Genomic DNA, 20910 nt, shown 5'->3' with positions numbered 1-20910 from the left:
TCTTCAGTGTTGTCACATGAAAAGATATACAGTGAGACCTCATCTTACAAACCCCTCGTCATACAAACTTTTTGAGATACAAACCTGGGGTTTAAGATTTTTTTGCCTCTTCTTCCAAACTGTTTTCACCTTACAAACCCACCGCTACCGCTGGGATGCCCCGCCTCCGGACTTCCGTTGCCAGCGAAGCACCTGTTTTTGTGCTGCTGGGATTCCCCTGAGGCTCCCCTCCATGGGAAACACCACCTCCAGACTTCAGTGTTTTTGTGATGCTGCAGGGGAATCCCACCAGTGCAAAAACTAGCATTTCCCTGGCAACGGAAGTCCGGAGTTGGGGTTTCCCAGCGAGGGGAGCCTCAGTGAAATCACAGCATCGCAAAAACACAGAGGTCCGGAGGTGGGGTTTCGAGGTGGCTGGCAAAAGGGGTGAATTTTGGGCTTGAACGCATTAATCGCTTTTCCATTGATCCCCATGGGAAACATTGTTTTGTCTTACAAACTTTTCACCTTAAGAACCTCATCCCGGAACCAATTAAGTTCGTAAGACAAGGTATCACTGTACAGTGATACCTCATCTGACAAACCCATCGTCATACAAATCTTTCGAGATACAAACCCGGGGTTTAAGATTTTTTTTTGCCTCTTCTTCCAAACTATTTTCACCTTACAAACCCAAGCCGCCGCCACTGGGATGCCTCGCCTCTGGATTTCTGTTGCCAGCGAAGCGCCTGTTTTTGCACTGCTGAGATTCCCCTGAGGCTCCCCTCCATGGGAAACCCCACCTCTGGACTTCTGTGTTTTTGCGATGCTGCAGGGGAGTTCCAGCAGCGCAAAAACGGGCGCTTCGGCTGGCAAAAGGGGTGAGTTTTGGGCTTGCACGCATTAATCGCTTTTCCATTGATTCCTACGGGAAACATTATTTCGTCTTACAAACTTTTCACCTTACAAACCTCGTCCCGGAACCAATTAAGTTCGTAAGACGAGGTATCACTGTACTTAAATATTTATAAAATGTGAGGGCGTAAACTCACTTCTGTGACATACTGTAGCTATTTTTTGCATTGAAGCTCTTTCCACACATGCGGCATTCCTATGGTTTCTCCCAGTATGGAGCTTTTTGTGTGAGGGACCACGACTTGCTAAAGCATATCACATTCAAGGCACTCATAAGCCTTTTCACCCGTGTGGGTCCTTTTATGGAGAGTAAAACTACTTGGCTTACTGAAGCACTTCCCACACTCGGTGCATTGATGGGGTTTCTCTCCATTGTGGACACTGTTATGAAAAGTTAGGCGGCTTGATTTACGGAAGCTCTTTCCACGCTCCAGGCGTTTCTATGGTTTCTCCTCTGTGGGTCCATTTGTGTGCATGAAAGCTATCAGAATGGATAAAGCGCTTTCCACAGTGCAGGCATTTAAACGGCTTCTCCCTCGTGTGGGTTCTGTGATGGGCCCTAAGATTTGCTGAGAAATGGAAGCTCTTTCCACACTCCATGCATTGAAATGGTTTTTCACCCGTGTGGATTCTCTCGTGTGACTTAAGATGGACGTTTTGAATGAAGGTCTTTCCACAGTGCAGGCATTTATATGGTTTCTCCCCTGTATGTATCCTACTATGTAAGGTTAGAATACAGCTGCTACTGAAGCTTTTTCCACATTCCAGGCATTTATAGTGTTTCTCCCCTGTGTGAATCCTCTTATGGGAAGTAAGCTCACCGGAAGTCCTGAAGCATTTTCCACATTCTTTACATTTATAGGGTTTCTCTCCAGTGTGGATCCTCTTATGTAAGTTAAAATTGCCTTTTTGTGTGAAACTCTTTCCACACACCATGCAATGATATGGCTTTTCCCCCGTATGGATCCTATTATGTAAGGTTAAAGTACAGTTTCTGCTGAAACTTTTTCCACACTCCAAGCATTGAAATGGTTTTTCCCCCGTGTGGGTCCTTTTATGGAGAGCAAGTTTATGTGGATTACTGAAGCACTTCCCACACTCGGTGCATTGATGTGGTTTCTCTCCACTGTGGATACTTTTATGGGAAGTTAAGGTACTGGATCTACAGAAGCTCTTTCCGCACTCCAGGCATTTGTATGGTTTCTCCCCTGTGTGGGTCCTTTTGTGGATATTAAGGTGTTTCGTTTGACTGAAGCATTTCCCACATTCGGTGCACTGATGCGGTTTCTCTCCACTGTGAATCCTTTGATGGGACGTTAAGATGCTGGATCTACAGAAGCTCTTTCCGCACTGCAGGCATTGAAAGGGCTTCTCCCCCGTGTGGGTCCGTTCGTGGACGTGGAGGCTATCAGAACGGGCAAAGCGCTTTCCACATTGCAGGCACTCAAAGGGCTTCTCCCCCGTGTGGATTCTTTGATGGGCATTAAAGCTTGCGGAGAAGCGGAAGCTCTTTCCACACTCCATGCATTGAAATGGTTTTTCTCCCGTGTGGATCCTCTCGTGTGACTTAAGTTGATCTTTTTGACTGAAGCTCTTTCCGCACTCCAGGCATTGGAACGGTTTTTCTCCCGTGTGGATCCTCTCGTGTAACTTCAGTTGACCTTTCTGGCTAAAGCTCTTTCCACACTCCAAGCATAGATAGGGTTTCTCCCCAGTGTGGATCCTTTCGTGGCAATTAAGCCCACCGGACGTCCTGAAACATTTCCCACACTCTGTACATTTATACGGCTTCTCTCCGGTGTGGATCCTCTTATGTAAATTGAAATTGACTTTTTGGGTGAAATTCTTCCCACACACGGAGCAATGATTTAGTTTCCCCCCTGTATGGATCCTATTACCGCAAGTGAGGTCACTTGCAGAGCAGAAACTCTTCCCACCTTCTAGACATTGACATGAATTATTCTCAGTGGGGCCTTTTTCCTGGGCACCCGGTTCCTCGCTCTCAGTAAACCTTGTTCTCTCCTCTCTGTGCTGATGCAACCTCTTCTCTCTGTGGAGGCTTTGAGAGAAAGAAAGGGAGGCATTGTTTCCGAAGCTGTTTCCACTATTAACGCATTTTTGATCCTGTTTCCCCTGTTCATGGACTCTCTTATGTGAATTAAGATGACTTTTTTGAGTAAAGACCCTTCCACAATCCAGAGGTCTGTGTGGATTCTCTGCTTTGTGAATCTTTTTATGCAAAGCAAGAGAGCCGCTTGTATCGAAGCCTTCCGCACATTCTGGAGGTTTGTACATTTCCCCTCTGCTTTGTATTCTTTCATGTAAAGGAGTAAGGGTCCTTCTGGAGCATGGCTTGCTTTCATCTTGTTCCTCTCCAGAAGGTTTTTTGCAACAGTCACAAAATCCTGATTCATCTTGGAATATTTTCCCACACCTTGAACATACTCCTTGTTGGAAATCATCTGCTTCCAATAAGACTTTGATATCTGCACATGGTAAACTAGAGCAATTCTCCAGCTTCCCCATTAATTGGTTTTCCTCCAAACTTTCCTTTTTATATATTTTTTCTGCAACTTCCTTTTTCACTTTTGGCAAAAGTGCTGCTGCCTCCTGGAGAGAATTCTCCATCTCCCATCTGTCACCTGCTTGGAAGAGAGAGAAAAAAAGATAAGACAAAGTTAGATGCAAAAGGGATCAAGTACCATTGCTGTATTTGAACAATATCAAACTTCCTCCAAAATACCATTGGTTCAAGACATGGTGCCAACCCTAAAGCCATTTTGGATCATTTTCAGGGTTGCCACAGCAAGGCTGGGTAGAGGGGGAGTAAAGATGGCTGGGTACGTGCAGACAAAATAGAATTCTTTCCCCTGGGGAGCAAGGATGTTCTGCGCCAGCTCAGGAAGCTCAAACTACCCAAGGAGCTGCTGATACAGTTCTACAGAGGAATCACTGAGTCTCTCATCTGCACCTCTATAACCGTCTGGTTTGGTGCTGCAACCCAACAAGACCGACACAGACTTCAGAGGACAATCAGAACTGCAGAAAAAACAATTGCTGCCAACCTGCCTTCCATTGAGGACCTGTATACTGCGCGAGTCAAAAAGAGGGCGGGTAAAATATTTACTGACCCCTCACATCCTGGACACAAATTGTTTCAACTCCTACCCTCAAAACGTCGCTACAGAGCACTGCACAGCAAGACAACTAGACACAAGAACAGTTTTTTTCCGAACGCCATCACTCTACTAAACAAATAATTTCCTCAACACTGTCAGACTTTCTACTAAATCTGCACTTCTATTCTACTAGTTTTTCTCATCATTCCTATCACCCATTTCCTCCCATGTTGACTGTATGACTGTAACTTGTTCCTTATATCCTAAGATTTTTATTAATATTGCTTCTTCATTGCTTATTTGACCCCTATGGCAATCATTAAGTGTCGTACCACATGATTCTTGACAAATGTATATTTTATTTTATGTACGCTGAGAGCATATGCACCAAGACAAATTCCTTGTGTGTCCAATCACACTTGGCCAATAAAAATCTACCTACCTACCTACCTACCTATCTATCTATCTATCTATCAGGACCTGGTGAGGCATGGGAAGAAAACAACTGGACTCTGACTAGGAGCTGTTTGGACCATGTGATGGATGAGTGGACTGCGGGGAAGAACTTTGAATTAGGTGGGGAAAACCTCAGGACCGTCAGAGTCGGGTTTTGACCAGCTGTGCCAATATGACTTTCCTTTTTTAAAAAAAAAAAATATTTGTTATTCATTTGCATAGACAAACATGACACACATAACATATAACACACAGTGAAGCCACAGTTGCTCCGCCCAAGATAGAAGTCATCTTTATATTAAAAAGAAAAAAAATGATTATTGTTTTTGAGTTCTTGTGTTAGTTTGTCAACTTCTGCACAGTCAAGAATTTTCCTAATCACGTCTCTCTCCGTTGGTATTACTTCTTTCTTCCAATTTTGTGCTATGCAAATCCTAACTGCGGTAATTAAATGTTGTATCAAATAATAATGCTTTTTTTAAATTTTAGAATCTATTATGCCTAGAAGAAAGATCTCCGGTTTTAGTTGAAGTTTAACTTTGTTTAAAAAAAAAAGAGTTCCTCTGTTATCTTTTATTTACCCTTAAGAATTATGAATATAATGGAACAGACCAGTCCTTCTTCTTCTCCTACGGTCTTTGCCTTCTTCCCCTTCTCATGGGCTTTAATTAGTTTCATTTTCAAGTCCAATTTTTTTTATTTTTTTTTGTTTTTTACCTTCATCTTGAGCTGGAATAGAGACCGGTCGCTTTCCTTGGGAAGATTCTTCTAGCCTAAGAAAGAGTTGATGGAAAAGTCCAGTATCTTGTCCTGTAGAGAGATAGAGAGAAAGAGAGACTGACTCAGAAGTGTTTAGTAAGATCAATTTTATGGTGGGGGAAAGCAGTACTGTAGTGCAAGAATGTGTTTTCCTTCTCTGTTGGCCATTTCTTTCCCTTGACAAAATCATAGCAATAGTTATTGCTAGCAGACATGTAATGCACAGTACAGTGGTACCTCTATTTAAGAACTTAATTCGTTCCGTGACCAGGTTCTTAAGTAGAAAAGTTTGTAAGTAGAAGCAATTTTTCCCATAGGAATCTATGTAAAAGCAAATAATGCGTGCAAACCCATTAGGAAAGAAATAAAAGCTCAGAATTTGGGTGGGAGGAGGAGGAGGAAGAGGAGGAGGACAGTCGCTGCCCAGAGTGAAGAGAGCATTTCTTTTCTCTGGGCACTGGCAGAGGTTTATTCCCTCTCCAAATGCCCAGAGAAAGGAAAATGCTTTGTTGGCTCTGGGCTGCCAAAGCCTCCTTAAGCGCCACTGAAAGGCTCCCCTGGCAGCCAGAAAAATCTGAGATGGCCAGGATGGCAGGAAACTGGCCGGGCCTTCGTGTTGCTCTCAAATTTCCTGGGAATTTTTTCCGGGCTCGGGTTCTTAAGTAGAAAATGGTTCTTAAGAAGAGGCAAAAAAATCTTGAACACCCGGTTCTTATCTAGAAAAGTTCTTAAGTAGAGGCGTTCTTAAGTAGAGATACCACTGTATGTGAAAGTCTTTTATTTATACTACTGCATTACATTTTGGTTTATATATTCCATCTTTATTCTTAATCTGCTCCACATGGTTATTTTTTCCCCTTCACACAAAGCCTGTACAAGACTGAATCTGATTCTTAACAAATGGGACCGAGTAGACTGTGAAGGCCAGCAATCTCCATCCATTTGTGAAGAAAAGCCAGGCTTCATAGAAAAAGATGAAAACCTCAGATAAATAGCTTGCAAATTTGAAAATCAGCAGTTTAAAGAAGAATACAGCAACAAAAAACAAATAATAAAGCTGTAGGACTTCACACGCATTCTTTTCTTTTTCTTTTTTTAAAGTTATTTTGTATTACAGTATCTTAACAGAGTCTTTACCTAAGGAGGCCATGGTCCTCTTGTTTTCCAGCATGACCTCATGGTACAGGGCTTTTTGCTTAAAATCCAGCAGGGCCCACTCTTCCACGGAGAAAAACACAGCCACATCCTCAAATGAAACCAAATTCTAATACACAGAGAGGGAAAAAACACAATGTATTCCTTGACATGAGACATGATATGAGTCTTTATTGATTATATAGCCCTTAGCCCATATCAAAATGCAAAATTCTAGAAACAAATTATTACTAAAATTTGATAAAAAACAATTTAAAATGAAATTTGATGAAATACAATTTAAATTGAAAATGGAATAAATTATTATTTAAAATTAAGTCGGAATGAAATAAGAGTCTAAAATGAAATAAAATAAAACATAACAGTTTAAGATATAGAAAAAATATTATACAATTTATATTTCGGTGCCACCCCGCAATCCACCCCAATCAGACCCATGTATGCAAATCTCAACTGAACCATTTTGTTTAAACACTGTGCTGTGTTAATTGTCATTTTCAGGTTCTGGCCACACATAAGGTAAGTTGTTTTGATATGGAGATTCCAATGGGTCAATTTTTTGGTATACAGTGATCCCCCGCTCGTTGCGAGGGTTCCGTTCCAGGAGCCCCCGCAACGAGCGGGTTTTCGCGAAGTAGCGATGCGGAAGTAAAAACACCGTCTGCGCATGTGCAGACGGTGTTTTTACTCCCACAGCGCTAGCGAGGAGCCGAAGATTGGGGGCGGGGCGGCTGTTTGCCGCCGGCATGGAGGGCTTCCTAGCAGCCCCCCAAACCCGGGTTGGGGGTCCGGGGGGCGCTTGGTATCGCCGGTTTTGAGCTGAGTCCGGAAGCGAATTCGCTTCCGGACTCAGCTCAAAACCGCCGATAGCAAGCGGCAAGGAACGGCTTGTCTCGGCGCTTTCGAGCTGTCAGCTCGAAAGCGCCGAGACAAGCCGTTCCTTGCCGCTTGGTATCGCCGGTTTTGAGCTCAAAACCGCCGATTAATGCGTGCAAAGGGAAAAAAATTGCAAAATGGTGCTCCACTGGGCACCGCCGCCCGGCTGTCACCTTTTAAAACAGCCGGGGGGCTTCTCGGCGTTCTCCCGAACCCGAACCCGAACATTTTGGGTTCAGGTTCGGGAGGCCGCCGAGAAGCGCCACCGCCCGGCTGTCACCTTCTGAAACAGCCGGGGGGGTTCTCGGCGTTCTCCCGAACGCCGAACCCAGAAGTTCGGGTTCGGGTTCTGGAGGCCGCCGAGAAGCGCCCGGCTGTTTCACAAGGTTACATCTGGGCGGCGGCGGCCAGCAGAGCACCGTTTTTACAATCAGTGGCGGCATTTTTGGCCGATCTGGAGGCTGGAAAGGAGGTGGGGAATCCCAATAGGGAATTCCATGGGCGGAGCTTTGAGGTCATGAAGACGTCCTTCCTGGAGGCCGAAACATTCGAGAAGCCCCCCGGCTGTTTTAAAAGGTGACAGCCGGGCAGCGGCACCCAGCGGAGCGCCATTTTGCGATCTGCGGTGGGTTCGTAAACCGAAAAAAGTTCGTAAGAAGAGGCAAAAAATTTCCGAACCCCGGGTTCATAACACGAGGGGTTCGTATCACGAGGGGTACGTATCACGAGGTACCACTGTATATCATTTGGTACTATTTTATTTAATTTTATTTATTTATTTAGTCAAACAATTATAGGGTGGTAATTTGTACAAATAAAACATTAGATAAGTAATGATAAAAAAGTAACAAAAGAAGACAATAGGACAGGGACGGTAGGCACAGTGGTGTGCTTATGCACGCCCCTTACAGACCTCTTAGAAAGGGGGAGAGGTCAATTGTAGATAGTCTAAGGCTAAATGTTTTGGGATTAGGAGTAGAAACCACAGAATCAGGTAGTGCATTCCAGGTGTTGATTACTCTGTTGCTGAAGTTGTATTTTTGCAGTCAAGTTTGGAGCGGTTGACATTTAGTTTAAATCGCTCATGTGTTGTTGTGGTTGAAGGTGAAGTAGTCGTTAACAAGTAGGACATTTTGGTATATGATTTTATGAACTATAATTAAGTCGGAATGGAGACGACGGAGTTTTAAGTTGTCTAAACCAAGAATTTCAAGTCTGGCGGAGTAAGGCATTTAGTTGTGAGAAGAGGAATGAAGGACTCTTCTTGTGAAATATTTCTGGACTCTCTCAATTGTGTTGATGTTAGATATGGAATGTGGGTTCCATACAGGTGAGCTGTATTCTAGGATTGATCTGACAAATGTTTTGTAAGCTCTTGTCAGCAGTTCAAAATTACCAGAAAAGAAGCTGCAAAGGATTAGGTTAACAACTCTTAAAGCCTTTTTGGCAATGTTGTTGCAGTGGGCTCTAGGACATAGGTCACTATAGCCTTAATTCTTTGGGCAGCTTTTTTTTTTTTTGAGTTCTCTTGTTATGCAAGAGACAGGAGGGCTACAGTTTCTTACAAAATTTGTTAGTTTGGTGACCCAGGAGATTTGTGATTGTAATTTTACTCCTACCTGCATTGGAAGCTCAACCGGTGTTAATCCTCCATTAGAAAGAACTGAGGTTCCAGGAGATGAAGACAAGGCCATGAGTGTGTCTAGGAGTTTTAAAAAAAAGCAAGGGAATAATTTGCTATCAAACATCCTAAGGATACACTTGAAGTTACAGGGCAGAAGGCTGATTTTTAGCCTATTTCTAGATTAGCTAAGGAAGCCCTTTGTTGCAGCCACAACAACAATACATAGAAGCGGGGTACCACAGGGTTCTGTCCTGGGCCCTGTGCTCTTCAACATTTTCATCAATGACCTGGACGAAGGAATAGAAGGGCAACTAATCAAATTCGCAGATGACACCAAGCTGGCGGGGGTAGCCAATACCCTTGAAGACAGGCTCAAATTACAGAAAGACCTGGACGGACTAACACAGTGGGCCCACACCAACAAAATGATGTTCAACATCGACAAGAGCAAAGTCCTTCACCTAGGTAAAAAAAAGCCTGGACACACATACAGCCTGGGAGAAACCCCTCTCAGCAGTAGCGACGGCGAAAGAGATCTCGGAGTCTTGGTGGATAATCAACTAAACATGAGCCAAAAATGTGGAGCAGCAGCCAAAAAAGCCAATACAATCCTAAGCTGCATCAACAGGGGAATACACTCCAAGACCAGGGAAGTCTTAATACCACTCTACTACGCCCTGGTCAGACCACACCTGGAGTACTCTATTCAGTTCTGGTCACCACACTTCAAAAGAGACGTTGAAACTCTGGAGAAGGTGCAGAAAAGAGCAACCAAAATGATCAGAGGTCTAGAAACCAAGACTTACGAAGAGGGACTGCGGGAACTGGGCATGGATAGCCTAGAGAAAAGGAGGGCCAGAGCGGACATGATAGCAGTCTACAGGTATACGAGGGGTTGCCACAGAGAGGAGGGGATCACTTTATTCTCCAGGGCACCAAAGGGCCGGACGAGGAACAACAGCTAGAAGCTGACCAAGGAGAGATTCAACCTGGAAATAAGGAAGAACTTCCTGACGGTCAGAACGATCAACCAGTGGAACAACCTACCCGCGGACGTTGTGAACTCCAATACTCTGGACATTTTTAAGAGGAAATTGGACTGCCATTTGGCTAGGATGCTATAGAGTTCCTGCTTAGGCAGGGGGTTGAACTTGATGACCCGCATGGTCCCTTCCAACTCTAACAATAAATAAATAAATAAATAAGCTCACCCTGGGTGGGGAAAAAACAGCAACATAAACGTGTGGAAGGACCAGGGATTGGATTCAGAGACAGCTCAATGCAAAATTGGTACCGGTACATGGTGGATCATATTCAATTTGAGATTATGGATAAAAAGATGAATTCGGTTAATGAAACTGATTTGCGACAACTGATGGGATGATGGGATAAGGCAAAACGATATATGGTTAATAGAATCCGAGACCAAGCTACAAGGAAATAAATTGAAAGGAGGAAAGAAGGAAGGAGGAAAGAAGGAAGGAGAAATGAAGGGAGGAAAGAAGGAAGAAAGGAAGGAAGGAAGGAAGGAAGGAAGGAGAAATTCTCTTTCCATGCCCTTTTGCAAAAGTCCAATAAATGCTCATTTTTTAACTGTTCATTGGTTTCATTGGCCTTTCCAAGAAATTTAAAGCAAACCCCCCCCCACCTCTCAGGGGGGGAAAGGGGAGGAGGAGGAAGAAAAGGAATCCAAAGCTACTTTCAGGCAAAGCCTCCACTATGCTTTCTCAACTGACAATGTAGGTCAGTTGAAGAGAGGCACCTGAAAGGAATGTTTTGAAAGAGAAGTAAAGAACTGCCCAAAAGCAGAAATAAAAGGCAGAGAAAATAAGAGAGACAGAAGCTTCTCTCCATCTGGAGAAGGAAGGAAGGAGAAATGGAGGGAGGAAGGAAGGAACGGGTGGGCAATTAATTTATAATTATAATATAATTATAATATCTACATCTACAGTCTAGGGAGAGGGGCGGCATACAAATCTTAATAATAATAATAATAATAATAATAATAATAATAATAATAATAATAATAATATCCCAATTTCTCATGTGGCCCCATGGCAAAATTAATTGCCCACCCCTGGTCTACGGAGTCTACGGAGAGTGGCGGCATACAAATCTAAATAATAATAATAATAATAATAATAATAATAATAATAATAATATCCCAATTTCTCATACAGCCCCATGGCAAAATTAATTGCCCACCCCTGGTCTACGGAGTCTATGGATAGGGGCGGCATACAAATCTAATAATAATAATAATAATAATAATAATAATAATAATAATAATAATAATAATATCCCAATTTCTCATGTGGCCCCATGGCAAAATTAATTGCCCACCCCTGGTCTACGGAGTCTATGAAGAGGGGTAGCATACAAATCTAATTAATAATAATAATAATAATAATAATAATATAATATATAATTATAATATAATTAACTCAGTTCTACCCAATAATATAGAGTGTTGGGTAGAACTGAGTTAATTATATTAATCCGGCCCCATGGCAAAATTAATTGCCCACCCCTGTTGTAGAGGATATACTCGAGTGAAATGTATTAGAGAAAAAAGAATCCTTGGGGGTTGAAGCCCCCACATCATCACATTGCCAAGGTTGAGAAACAATGGAAAAGGGCGATACCTTTTTAAATGGACGGAAGGCTTTTTGGAATGCACACAAATTACAGTTAAATTGAACAATGGACACGAATTCTGGAATGAAAGAAACGAGGGAAAAGAGATGAAAAGCCCTCAGAAGGAGACTTTACCCGACGTTCTCTCCGGAGGAGGCTCGTCCTGAGCAGCCCCCCGAAACAAAGGCTCCTGGGAGGGATCGCTCCCCCTTTTCCCCGCCGGTTTCGCAGCCATTGAACTTCAAGCCTCCTGGATCTGAAACGGGACCAGAGAAAATAATAATTAGGAACCTGGAGAGGTCAATCGGGAAACGAACAGGAGGGGGCAGCAAATCACCATCATCTCCCCAAGAAAAAGATGGAGACTGCGGGATCGATGGTAGCAGCACCTCAAGGAGGGAGGGAGGGAGCTTTTTACCTGGCTCTCAATAGGAAACATGCGGCTTCCTTCCTAGCTCGGATTCCGTTTCCTAAGAGATGAGCGCAGGAAAAGATCGCCGGCCAGCTTCCTTCCTTCCAGATCATGGACTTAGATTCCCTGCCCGGAACGACCCCAGCCAGGAGTTTGCTGAGGCCAAGCTGGAAGCGCTTATGGCACATCCCCCTTCCGTCCAGCTCCTCCCGTTCTCTAAAGCAGTGTTTCCCAACCTTGGCCACTTGAAGACATTTGGACTTCAACTCCCAGAATTCCCCAGCCAGCGAATGCTGGCTAGGGAATTCTGGGAGTTGAAGTCCAGATACTTTCAAGTAGTCAAGATTGGGAAACTGCTCTAAAGCAGTGTTTATTTATTTATTGTTTATTTTATTTATTTATTATTTATTTATTTTGTCCAATACACAATACATATAGAAGAAAATAGACATGTAGTAATATATATAAAAAGAAAAGGAGAGAAGATATAAAAATAGAGAAGATATATGAAAAGAAGAAAAGATATAGGAGATAAAGGAGAGACAATTGGACAGGGGACGGAAAGCACACTGATGCACTTATGTACGCCCCTTACTGACCTCTTAGGAACCTGGAGAGGTCAATCGTGGATAGTCTAAGGGAGAAATGTTGGGGGTTGGGGATGACACTATAGAGTCCGGTAATCAGTTCCATTCTTCGACAACTCGGTTGCTGAAGTCATATTTTTTACAGTCAAGTTTGGAGCGGTTAATATTAAGTTTGAATCTGTTGCGTGCTCTTGTGTTGTTGCGGTTGAAACTGAAGTAGTCATTGACTCCCAACCTTGGCAACTGTATTTATTTATTTTGTCCAATACTCAATAATACACAATGAAGGTTATAGAGCAGTGTTTCTCAACCTTGGCAGTTTGAAGGTGTGTGGACTTCAACTCCCAGAATTCCCCAGCCAGCAACCCTGGCTGGGGAATTCTAGGAATTGAAGTCCACACATCTTCAAACTGCCAAGGTTGAGAAACACTGTTATAGAGGTTATAGTAGAGAAGAAATATGAGATATAGGGGAGACTATAGGACAGGGGACGGAAGGCACTCTAGTGCGCTTATGTACGGCCCTTACTGACTTCTTAGAAACCTGGAGAGGTCAATCGTGGATAGTCTAAGGGAGAAATGTTGGGGATTAGGGGTTGGCACTATTGAGTCCGGTAATGAGTTCCACACTTCGACAACTCGATTACTAAAGTCATATTTTTTATAGCCAAGTTTGGAGCGGTTAATATTAAGCTTGAATCTGTTGTGTATTCTGTAAGCTGCCCCAAGTCCTCGGAGAGGGGCAGCATATAAATCAAATGAATGAATGAATGAATGAATGAATGAATGAATGAATGAATGAAATGAATGAATGAATGAATAGCCCTCGGCTTACAGCCATTCATTTAGTGACCATTGAAAGTTAGAACGGCACTGAAAAAAGTGACAAGTCCATTTTTCGCACTTCCAACCACTGCAGCATCCTCAAGGTAATATGATCAAAATTCAGACGCTTAGGAACCAATTCGCAATTATGAACATAGGAGTGTCCCAGTCACGTGACTTATTGATGGTTGTATGCCACTCTGATTGATGATTGTTCTACGCCGCCCTCAGTCTATTTGGAGAAGGGCGGCCTATAAATTTAACTAAATAAAATTAATAAATATCCTTTTGTGACTTTCTGACAAGTGACGTCAATGGGAAAACCAGATTCACTTTATAAGCATGTTGCTAATTTAACAACGGTGCTGGATTCACTTAAAAACTGAGGCAAGAAAAATAACAAAATGGAGCAAAACTGACTTAACAAATGTCTCACTTAATAAAAAAATATTTCTCCTATGGTAAAACAACCCCACTACTAACAGAGCTTGCTTGAAGTTTGCAGAGAAGGTTCCTGGCGTAGAGTGGTCCCTCGATTTTCGCGGGTTCGAACTTTGTGAATAGCCTATACCACGGTTTTTCAAAAAATATTAATTAAAAAATACTTCGTGGGTTTTTTTCTATACCATGGTTTTTCCTGCCCGATGATGTCATACGTCATCGCCAAACTAATAATTTTTGCAAATAAATAACAAAAAAAATAATTACTGTTCATAAATAATTATGTTTTTAAATATCAGGATCACTAAGTGTCTTATTCAATGGTGAATACCAGTAATAATGATGAATAAATTATTGTTAAGGGAATGGGAAATGGTAATTTAAAGTGTTAAGGGAAGGCTTGTGATACTGTCCATAGCCAAAAATGGTGTATTTACTTCCGCATCTCTACTTCACGGAAATTCGACTTTCGCGGGCGGTCTCGGAACGCATCCCACACACAAATCGAGGGAACACTGTACCCTATTTCTTCCTCAAGAATTGCTCTTGCCATCTGCTTAAAAGAAGGGGCAGAAATCCTTCTGGACTCAAAGGCACTTTTGGGTTTTTCCTGCTCCCGCCTCGTCACCAGATGTGCCCAGCCTCAAGCTGAACATATTGAAGAGAAGATTTAATTTAATCTAATTTAATTTATTCAACTTCCATGCCGCCCAATCCCGTAGGACTCAGGGTGACTTACACCAATAAAAAAATAATACAATAGTACAATAATAAAAAGAAGTCGAACATCAACAGTAGAATAAAAAACCCTTATAACCCTAACGAACCCATTATAAACATAGAAACATAGAAGTCTGACAGCAGAAAAAGACCTCATGGTCCATCTAGTCTGCCCTTATACTATTTTCTATATTTTATCTTAGGATGGATATACAGTATGTTTATCCCAGGCATGTTTAAATTCAGTTACTGTGGACTTATCTACCACGTCTGCTGGAAGTTTGTTCCAAGGATCTACTACTCTTTCAGTAAAATAATAATAAATAATAAATAATAAAAAACCCCAAAAATCAATCTAATAAACATACACACCAGCCAAACATTATTCGGGCACGTCTGATCTTAGAATTCACGGCCCCCAGGCCTGTTGACAAAGCCAGGTCTTAACAGCTTTCAAATAGCCAGTAAAGTGGGAGCAGTGCAGACACCTGGGGGGGAGGCTCCATAGAGCCGGGGCGGCAACAGAAAAGGCTCTCCCCCTCGGTCTCACCAACCTACATTGTTTAGTCCAGTGTTTCCCAACCTTGGCAACTTGAAGATATCTGGAGTTCAACTCCTGCTGCACAAATCCCAGCGACCAGTTAGGTCCCACAGAGTTGGCCTTCTCCGGGTCCCATCAACAAAACAAAGTTGCTTGGCGGGACCCAGGGGAAAAGCCTTCTCTGTGGTGGCCCCGGCCCTCTGGAACCAACTCCCCCCAGAGATTAGAATTGCCCCCACCCTCCTTGCCTTTCATAACCTGCTTAAAACCCACCTCTGCCGCCAGGCATGGGGGAATTGAGATACTCTTTCCCCTTAGGCCTTTACAATTTTATGCATGGTATGTCTGTATGTATGTTTGGTTTTATAATAAGGGTTTTTAACTGTTTTAGTATTGGATTATTATTATATGCTGTTTTATTGCTGTTGTTAGCCACCCCGAGTCTGCCGAGAGTGGCGGCATACAAATCCAATAAATAAATAAATAAATTCATGGGTCTCATTTTGTTTGTAATCATTTTCTTAAAGAACAAGGAAATATTGACGATAATTCTTTCTCCATATTTAATATATTGGTCACTTAAAGACTTTATTGCAGGAAGGCACTAGAAACAACAACAGTCCATAATTCAATAGGTTTAGGCCGGGGGTTTCCATAGAAACATAGAAGACTGACGGCAGAAAAAGACCTCATGGTCCATCTAGTCTGCCCTTGTACTATTTCCTGTATTTTATCTTAGAATGGATCTATGTTTATCCCAGGCATGTTTAAATTCAGTTCCTGTGGATTTACCAACCACGTCTGCTGGAAGTTTGTTCCAAGGATCTACTACTCTTTCAGTGAAATAATATTTTCTCACGTTGCTTTTGATCTTTCCCCCAACTATCTTCAGATTGTGTTCCCTTGTTCTTGTGTTCACTTTCCTATTAAAAACACTTCCCTCCTGAACCTTATTTAACCCTTTGACATATTTAAATGTTTCGATCATGTCCCCCTTTTTCCTTCTGTCCTCCAGACTAGAAACATAGAAACATAGAAGTCTGACGGCAGAAAAAGACCTCATGGTCCATCTAGTCTGCCCTTATACTATTTTCTGTATTTTATCTTAGGATGGATATATGTTTATCCCAGGCATGTTTAAATTCAGTTACTGTGGATTTATCTACCACAACTGCTGGAAGTTTGTTCCAAGGATCTACTACTCTTTCAGTAAAATAATATTTTCTCATGTTGCTTTTGATCTTTCCCCCAACTAACTTCAGATTGTGTCCCCTTGTTCTTGTGTTCACTTTCCTATTAAAAACACTTCCCTCCTGGACCTTATTTAACCCTTTAATATATTTAAATGTTTCGATCATGTCCCCCCTTTTCCTTCTGTCCTCCAGACTATACAGATTGAGTTCATTAAGTCTTTCCTGATACGTTTTATGCTTAAAACCTTCCACCATTCTTGTAGCCCGTCTTTGGACCCCTTCAATTTTGTCAATATCTCTTTGTAGGTGAGGTCTTCAGAACTGAACACAGTACAGTGGTCCCTCGATCATCGCGTACGTTTTATGGTCAGTTATGTCTTATAGTCCAAAAAATACGGTAGTTTCCAAATCCCTACCTACTTGTTCGAATGGACAAAAGTTAATCACTTGTACATTATGTCCACTGTACGCGTGTAAGCATTGGGGATGCATTCCTTGCATGTCCAATCACACTTGGCCAACAAAGTATTTTATGCTATACTATTTCTATTCTTATTTTTATTCTTATTCTTTCTCACCTTATTCTAATCTACTCAGGCAGAAAGATCTCATATCGGAAATTTAATTCCTAGTGAAACAAGGCAACTTCTCTTTTGAATGGGTCAAGATGTTTCTACATACTCCACACATTGATATGATCCTGAAGCATTTCCCACACTCTATGCATTTAAGTGGCTTCACCCCAGGGTGGATCCTCTTATGTAAATTGAAATTGTGTTTTTGTGCAAAGCTCTTTCCGCATGTCGTGCAATTATATGGCTTTCCCCCCTGTCTATATCCTATTATGGCAAGAGAGGTCACTTGCAGAGTGGAAGCTCTTTCCACATTCTTGGCATTTATATGATTTATTCCCAGTGGGACTTTTTCCCCAGGAATTTGAGCGCAAAAACGGGCGCTTCGCTGGCAACGGAAGTCCGGAGGTGGGGTTTCCCAGCGAGGGGAGCCTCAGTGAAATCGCAGCATCACAAAAACAAAGAAGTCCGGAGGTGAGGTTTCAATGACTTTTTTTTTTGCGATGCTGCAATTTCGCTGAGGCTCCCCTCGCTGGGAAACCCCACCTCCAGACTTCCGTTGCCAGCGAAGCACCCATTTTTGCGCTGCGGGGATTTCCTTTCAGCATCACAAAAACACGGAAGTCTGGAGGAGGGGTTTCCCATGGAGGGGAGCCTCAGGGGAATTCCAGCAGCGCAAAACAGACACTTCGGCTGGCAAAAGGGGTGAGTTTTGGGCTTGCACGCATTAATCGCTTTTCCATTGATTCCTATGGGAAACATTGTTTCGTCTTACAAACTTTTCACTTTACAAACCTCGTCCCGGAACCAATTAAGTTCGAAAGACTGTATATGGTTTTTTTCTAGCCTGAGTTATGAGGAAAAATGTAAAGGCAGGCAACACCGAAATTCGCACTTTTTCCAAACTTTGAAAATCAATTTTAAAAAATGTATATTTTTTTCTTCACATTTTGCATGTTCTGACACACTATTGCCAAATAACAAAATCTCAAAAAAAAAGTAAAACTATAAAAAGTCATTGGTTCACTTGACATTGAATGACTCATCTCTATTTGTGCCTTTCACCTTGTCCCATAGTACATTTTGAATATTTAACTTTTTATTTTGAAGAAGCAAGTGTCTCATGCTTGTGATACTTTTTTTTTGAAGAGCAAGGGAATACTGACCACAATTCTTTCTCCCTTTTCAATGTATTGGATATATGATCCCGCTATAGAGATTATGATCCCGCTATATAGAGCGCTGGTGAGACCACATTTGGAACACTGTGTTCAGTTCTGGAGACCTCACCTAGAAAAAGATATTGACAAAATTGAACGGGTCCAAAGACGGGCCACAAGAATGGTGGAAGGTCTTAAGCATAAAACGTATCAGGAAAGACTTCATGAACTCAATCTGTATAGTCTGGAGGACAGAAGGAAAACGGGGGGGGGGGACATGATCGAAACATTTAAATGTTAAAGGTCCAGGAGGGAAGTGTTTTTAATAGGAAAGTGAACACAAGAACAAGGGGACACAATCTGAAGTTAGTTGGGGGAAAGATCAAAAGCAACGTGAGGAAATATTATTTTACTGAAAGAGTAGTAGATCCTTGGAACAAACTTCCAGCAGACGTGGTAGATAAATCCACAGGAACTGAATTTAAACATGCTTGGGATAAACATATATCCACCCTAAGATAAAATACAGGAAATAGTATAAGGGCAGACTAGATGGACCATGAGGTCTTTTTCTGCCGTCAGACTTCTATGTTTCTATATAAAGACCTTACTGCAGGAAGGCACTGGAAACAACAAAAGTCTGTAATTCCATAAATCTGGCCAAGGGCTCTCCAAAATTGGCAACTTTTAAAACTTGTAGACTCCTAGAATCCCTCAGCCAGCATTGTAATTCTGGAAGTTGAAGTCCACAAATCTTAAAAATGGCCAAGTTTGGAAATCCCTAGTCTGGGCCCTGGCAGATTTTGAAGTTAGGAAATTCCTTCCTTGTGTTTTCCAAGATGGGTTTCAATAAACTGGCTATCCGGATACACAGTACAGTGATCTCTCGGTTAGCGCGGGGGTTACGTTCCAAGACCTCCCGCGCTAACCGATTTCCGCGTTATACTGGATGCGGAAGTAAAACCACCATCTGCGCATGTGCGCCATTTTTTTCATGGCCGCACATGCGCAGATGGTGGAGTTTGCGTGTGGGCGGCGGGGAAGACCAAGGGAAGATTCCTTCAACCGCCCAACAGCTGATCTGCTCCGCAGCGCGGAAGCAGCGAGGAGCCGAAGATGGGGTAAAGGCAAAGGGGAAACCCCATCTTCGGCTCCTCGCTGCTGCAGCGCTGCGGAGCGGATCAGGTGTTGGGCGGCTGAAGGAACCTTCCCTTGGTCTTCCCGCCAGATCACTTGCCGCTTGCCAGTCCACGCCCCCCTGGATGAGCGGCCCCGCATGGCCCCAGCGCCGGACTCCGTTGCCGAACGCCGAAACCGGAAGGGGCGAGGTGGGGGAGAACGGGAGGCTCAGCATTCCGTCAGTCGCAGCGCTGGCTGTCAACTTTTCTTTTTAGCACTGGGGAGGCAAGTCAGCTCCTGCCCAGTTTTAAAAAGAAAAGTTGACAGCCAGCGCTGCGGCTGACGGAATGCTGAGCCTCCCGTTCTCCCCCACCTCGCCCCTTCCGGTTTCGGCGGTTTCGCAGCGCTGGCTGTCAACTTTTCTTTTTAGCACTGGGGAGGCAAGTCAGCTCCTGCCCAGTTTTAAAAAGAAAAGTTGACAGCCAGCGATTGTTCCGCTGCCGCCAGCATGGCCTGGCTGGCAGCGGAAGATGTAACGGAGCCCACGGGGGATTCGCCTTCCTCCCACCCGCAGCCGAGACTGATCGTGGGCTCCTTCGCAACCTCGGAGAGCTTCCAGGGCATGAAAGCTCACGAAAACCAGGAAGCTCTCCGAGGTTGCGAAGGAGCCCACGATCAGTCGGCTGCCGGCGGGAGGAAAGCGAATGCCACGGGGCTGGGCTCGGCTCCCCCAGCCCCGCCGCGGAACGCTCCATTCTGTTCCCTGCCGGCCCGATTGAGCGGCCGGCGGTCTCCATTCAGGGAACAGAATGGAGCCTTCCGCGGCGGGCCTGGGGGAGCCGAGCCCAGCCCCGTGACATTCGCTTTCCTGCCACCCGCAGCCGAGTGATCGTGGGCTCCTTCGCAACCTCAGAGAGCTTCCTGGTTTTCGTGAGCTTTCATGCCCAGGAAGCTCTCCGAGGTTGCGAAGGAGCCCAGGATCACTCGGCTGCGGGTGGCAGGAAAGCGAATGTCATGGGGCTGGGCTCGGCTCCCCCAGCCCCGCCGCGGAACGCTCCATTCTGTTCCCTGCCGGCCCGATTGAGCGGCCGGCGGTCTCCATTCAGGGAACAGAATGGAGCCTTCTGCGGCGGGGCTGGTAGGAGGGGAGCCGAGGATGGAACCGAGCCCAGCCCCGTGGCATTCGCCTTCCTCCCGCCTGCAGCCGAGTGATCGTGGGCTCCTTCGCAACCTCAGAGAGCTTCCTGGTTTTCGTGAGCTTTCATGCCCAGGAAGCTCTCCGAGGTTGCGAAGGAGCCCAGGATCACTCGGCTGCGGGTGGCAGGAAAGCGAATGTCACGGGGCTGGGCTCGGCTCCCCCAGCCCCGCCTCGGAAGGCTCCATTCTGTTCCCTGAATGGAGACCGCCGGCCGCTCAATCGGGCCGGCAGGGAACAGAATGGAGCGTTCCGCGGCGGGGCTGGGGGAGCCGAGCCCAGCCCCGTGACATTCGCTTTCCTGCCACCCGCAGCCGAGTGATCCTGGGCTCCTTCACAACCTCGGAGAGCTTCCTGGGCATGAAAGCTCACGAAAACCAGGAAGCTCTCCGAGGTTGCGAAGGAGCCCACGATCAGTCGGCTGCAGGCGGGAGGAAAGCGAATGCCACGGGGCTGGGCTCGGCTCCCCCCTCGGCTCCCCCCCTTACCAGCCCCGCCGCGGAAGGCTCCATTCTGTTCCCTGCCGGCCCGATTGAGCGGCCGGCGGTCTCCATTCAGGGAACAGACGTCCACCCCCTCCTCGGAGTCCCCGGCACCCAGCGTCCCCACGCCGCCTCCACCTCCTG

General features: G+C 44.4%; 1 protein-coding gene across 1 annotated transcript; it reads right to left on the bottom strand.

Moving 5' to 3' along the window:
- Nucleotides 1–1302: 1302 nt before the first annotated feature.
- On the bottom strand, nt 1303–11755 carry LOC139159675 (zinc finger protein 420-like). Its single transcript, XM_070736998.1, has 5 exons — nt 11656–11755; nt 8879–8961; nt 6366–6492; nt 5187–5279; nt 1303–3539 (listed from the first exon to the last, which is right to left on the bottom strand). The coding sequence occupies exons 1-5, from the start codon at nt 11753–11755 to the stop codon at nt 1303–1305; spliced, it is 2640 nt and encodes an 879-aa protein (XP_070593099.1).
- Between the last annotated feature and the right edge of the window lie 9155 nt (nt 11756–20910).

Source organism: Erythrolamprus reginae, chromosome 2 (genome assembly GCF_031021105.1).
Source record: "Erythrolamprus reginae isolate rEryReg1 chromosome 2, rEryReg1.hap1, whole genome shotgun sequence".
Classification (NCBI taxonomy): domain Eukaryota; kingdom Metazoa; phylum Chordata; class Lepidosauria; order Squamata; family Dipsadidae; genus Erythrolamprus; species Erythrolamprus reginae.
This window is presented reverse-complemented; position numbering and strand designations above follow the sequence as displayed.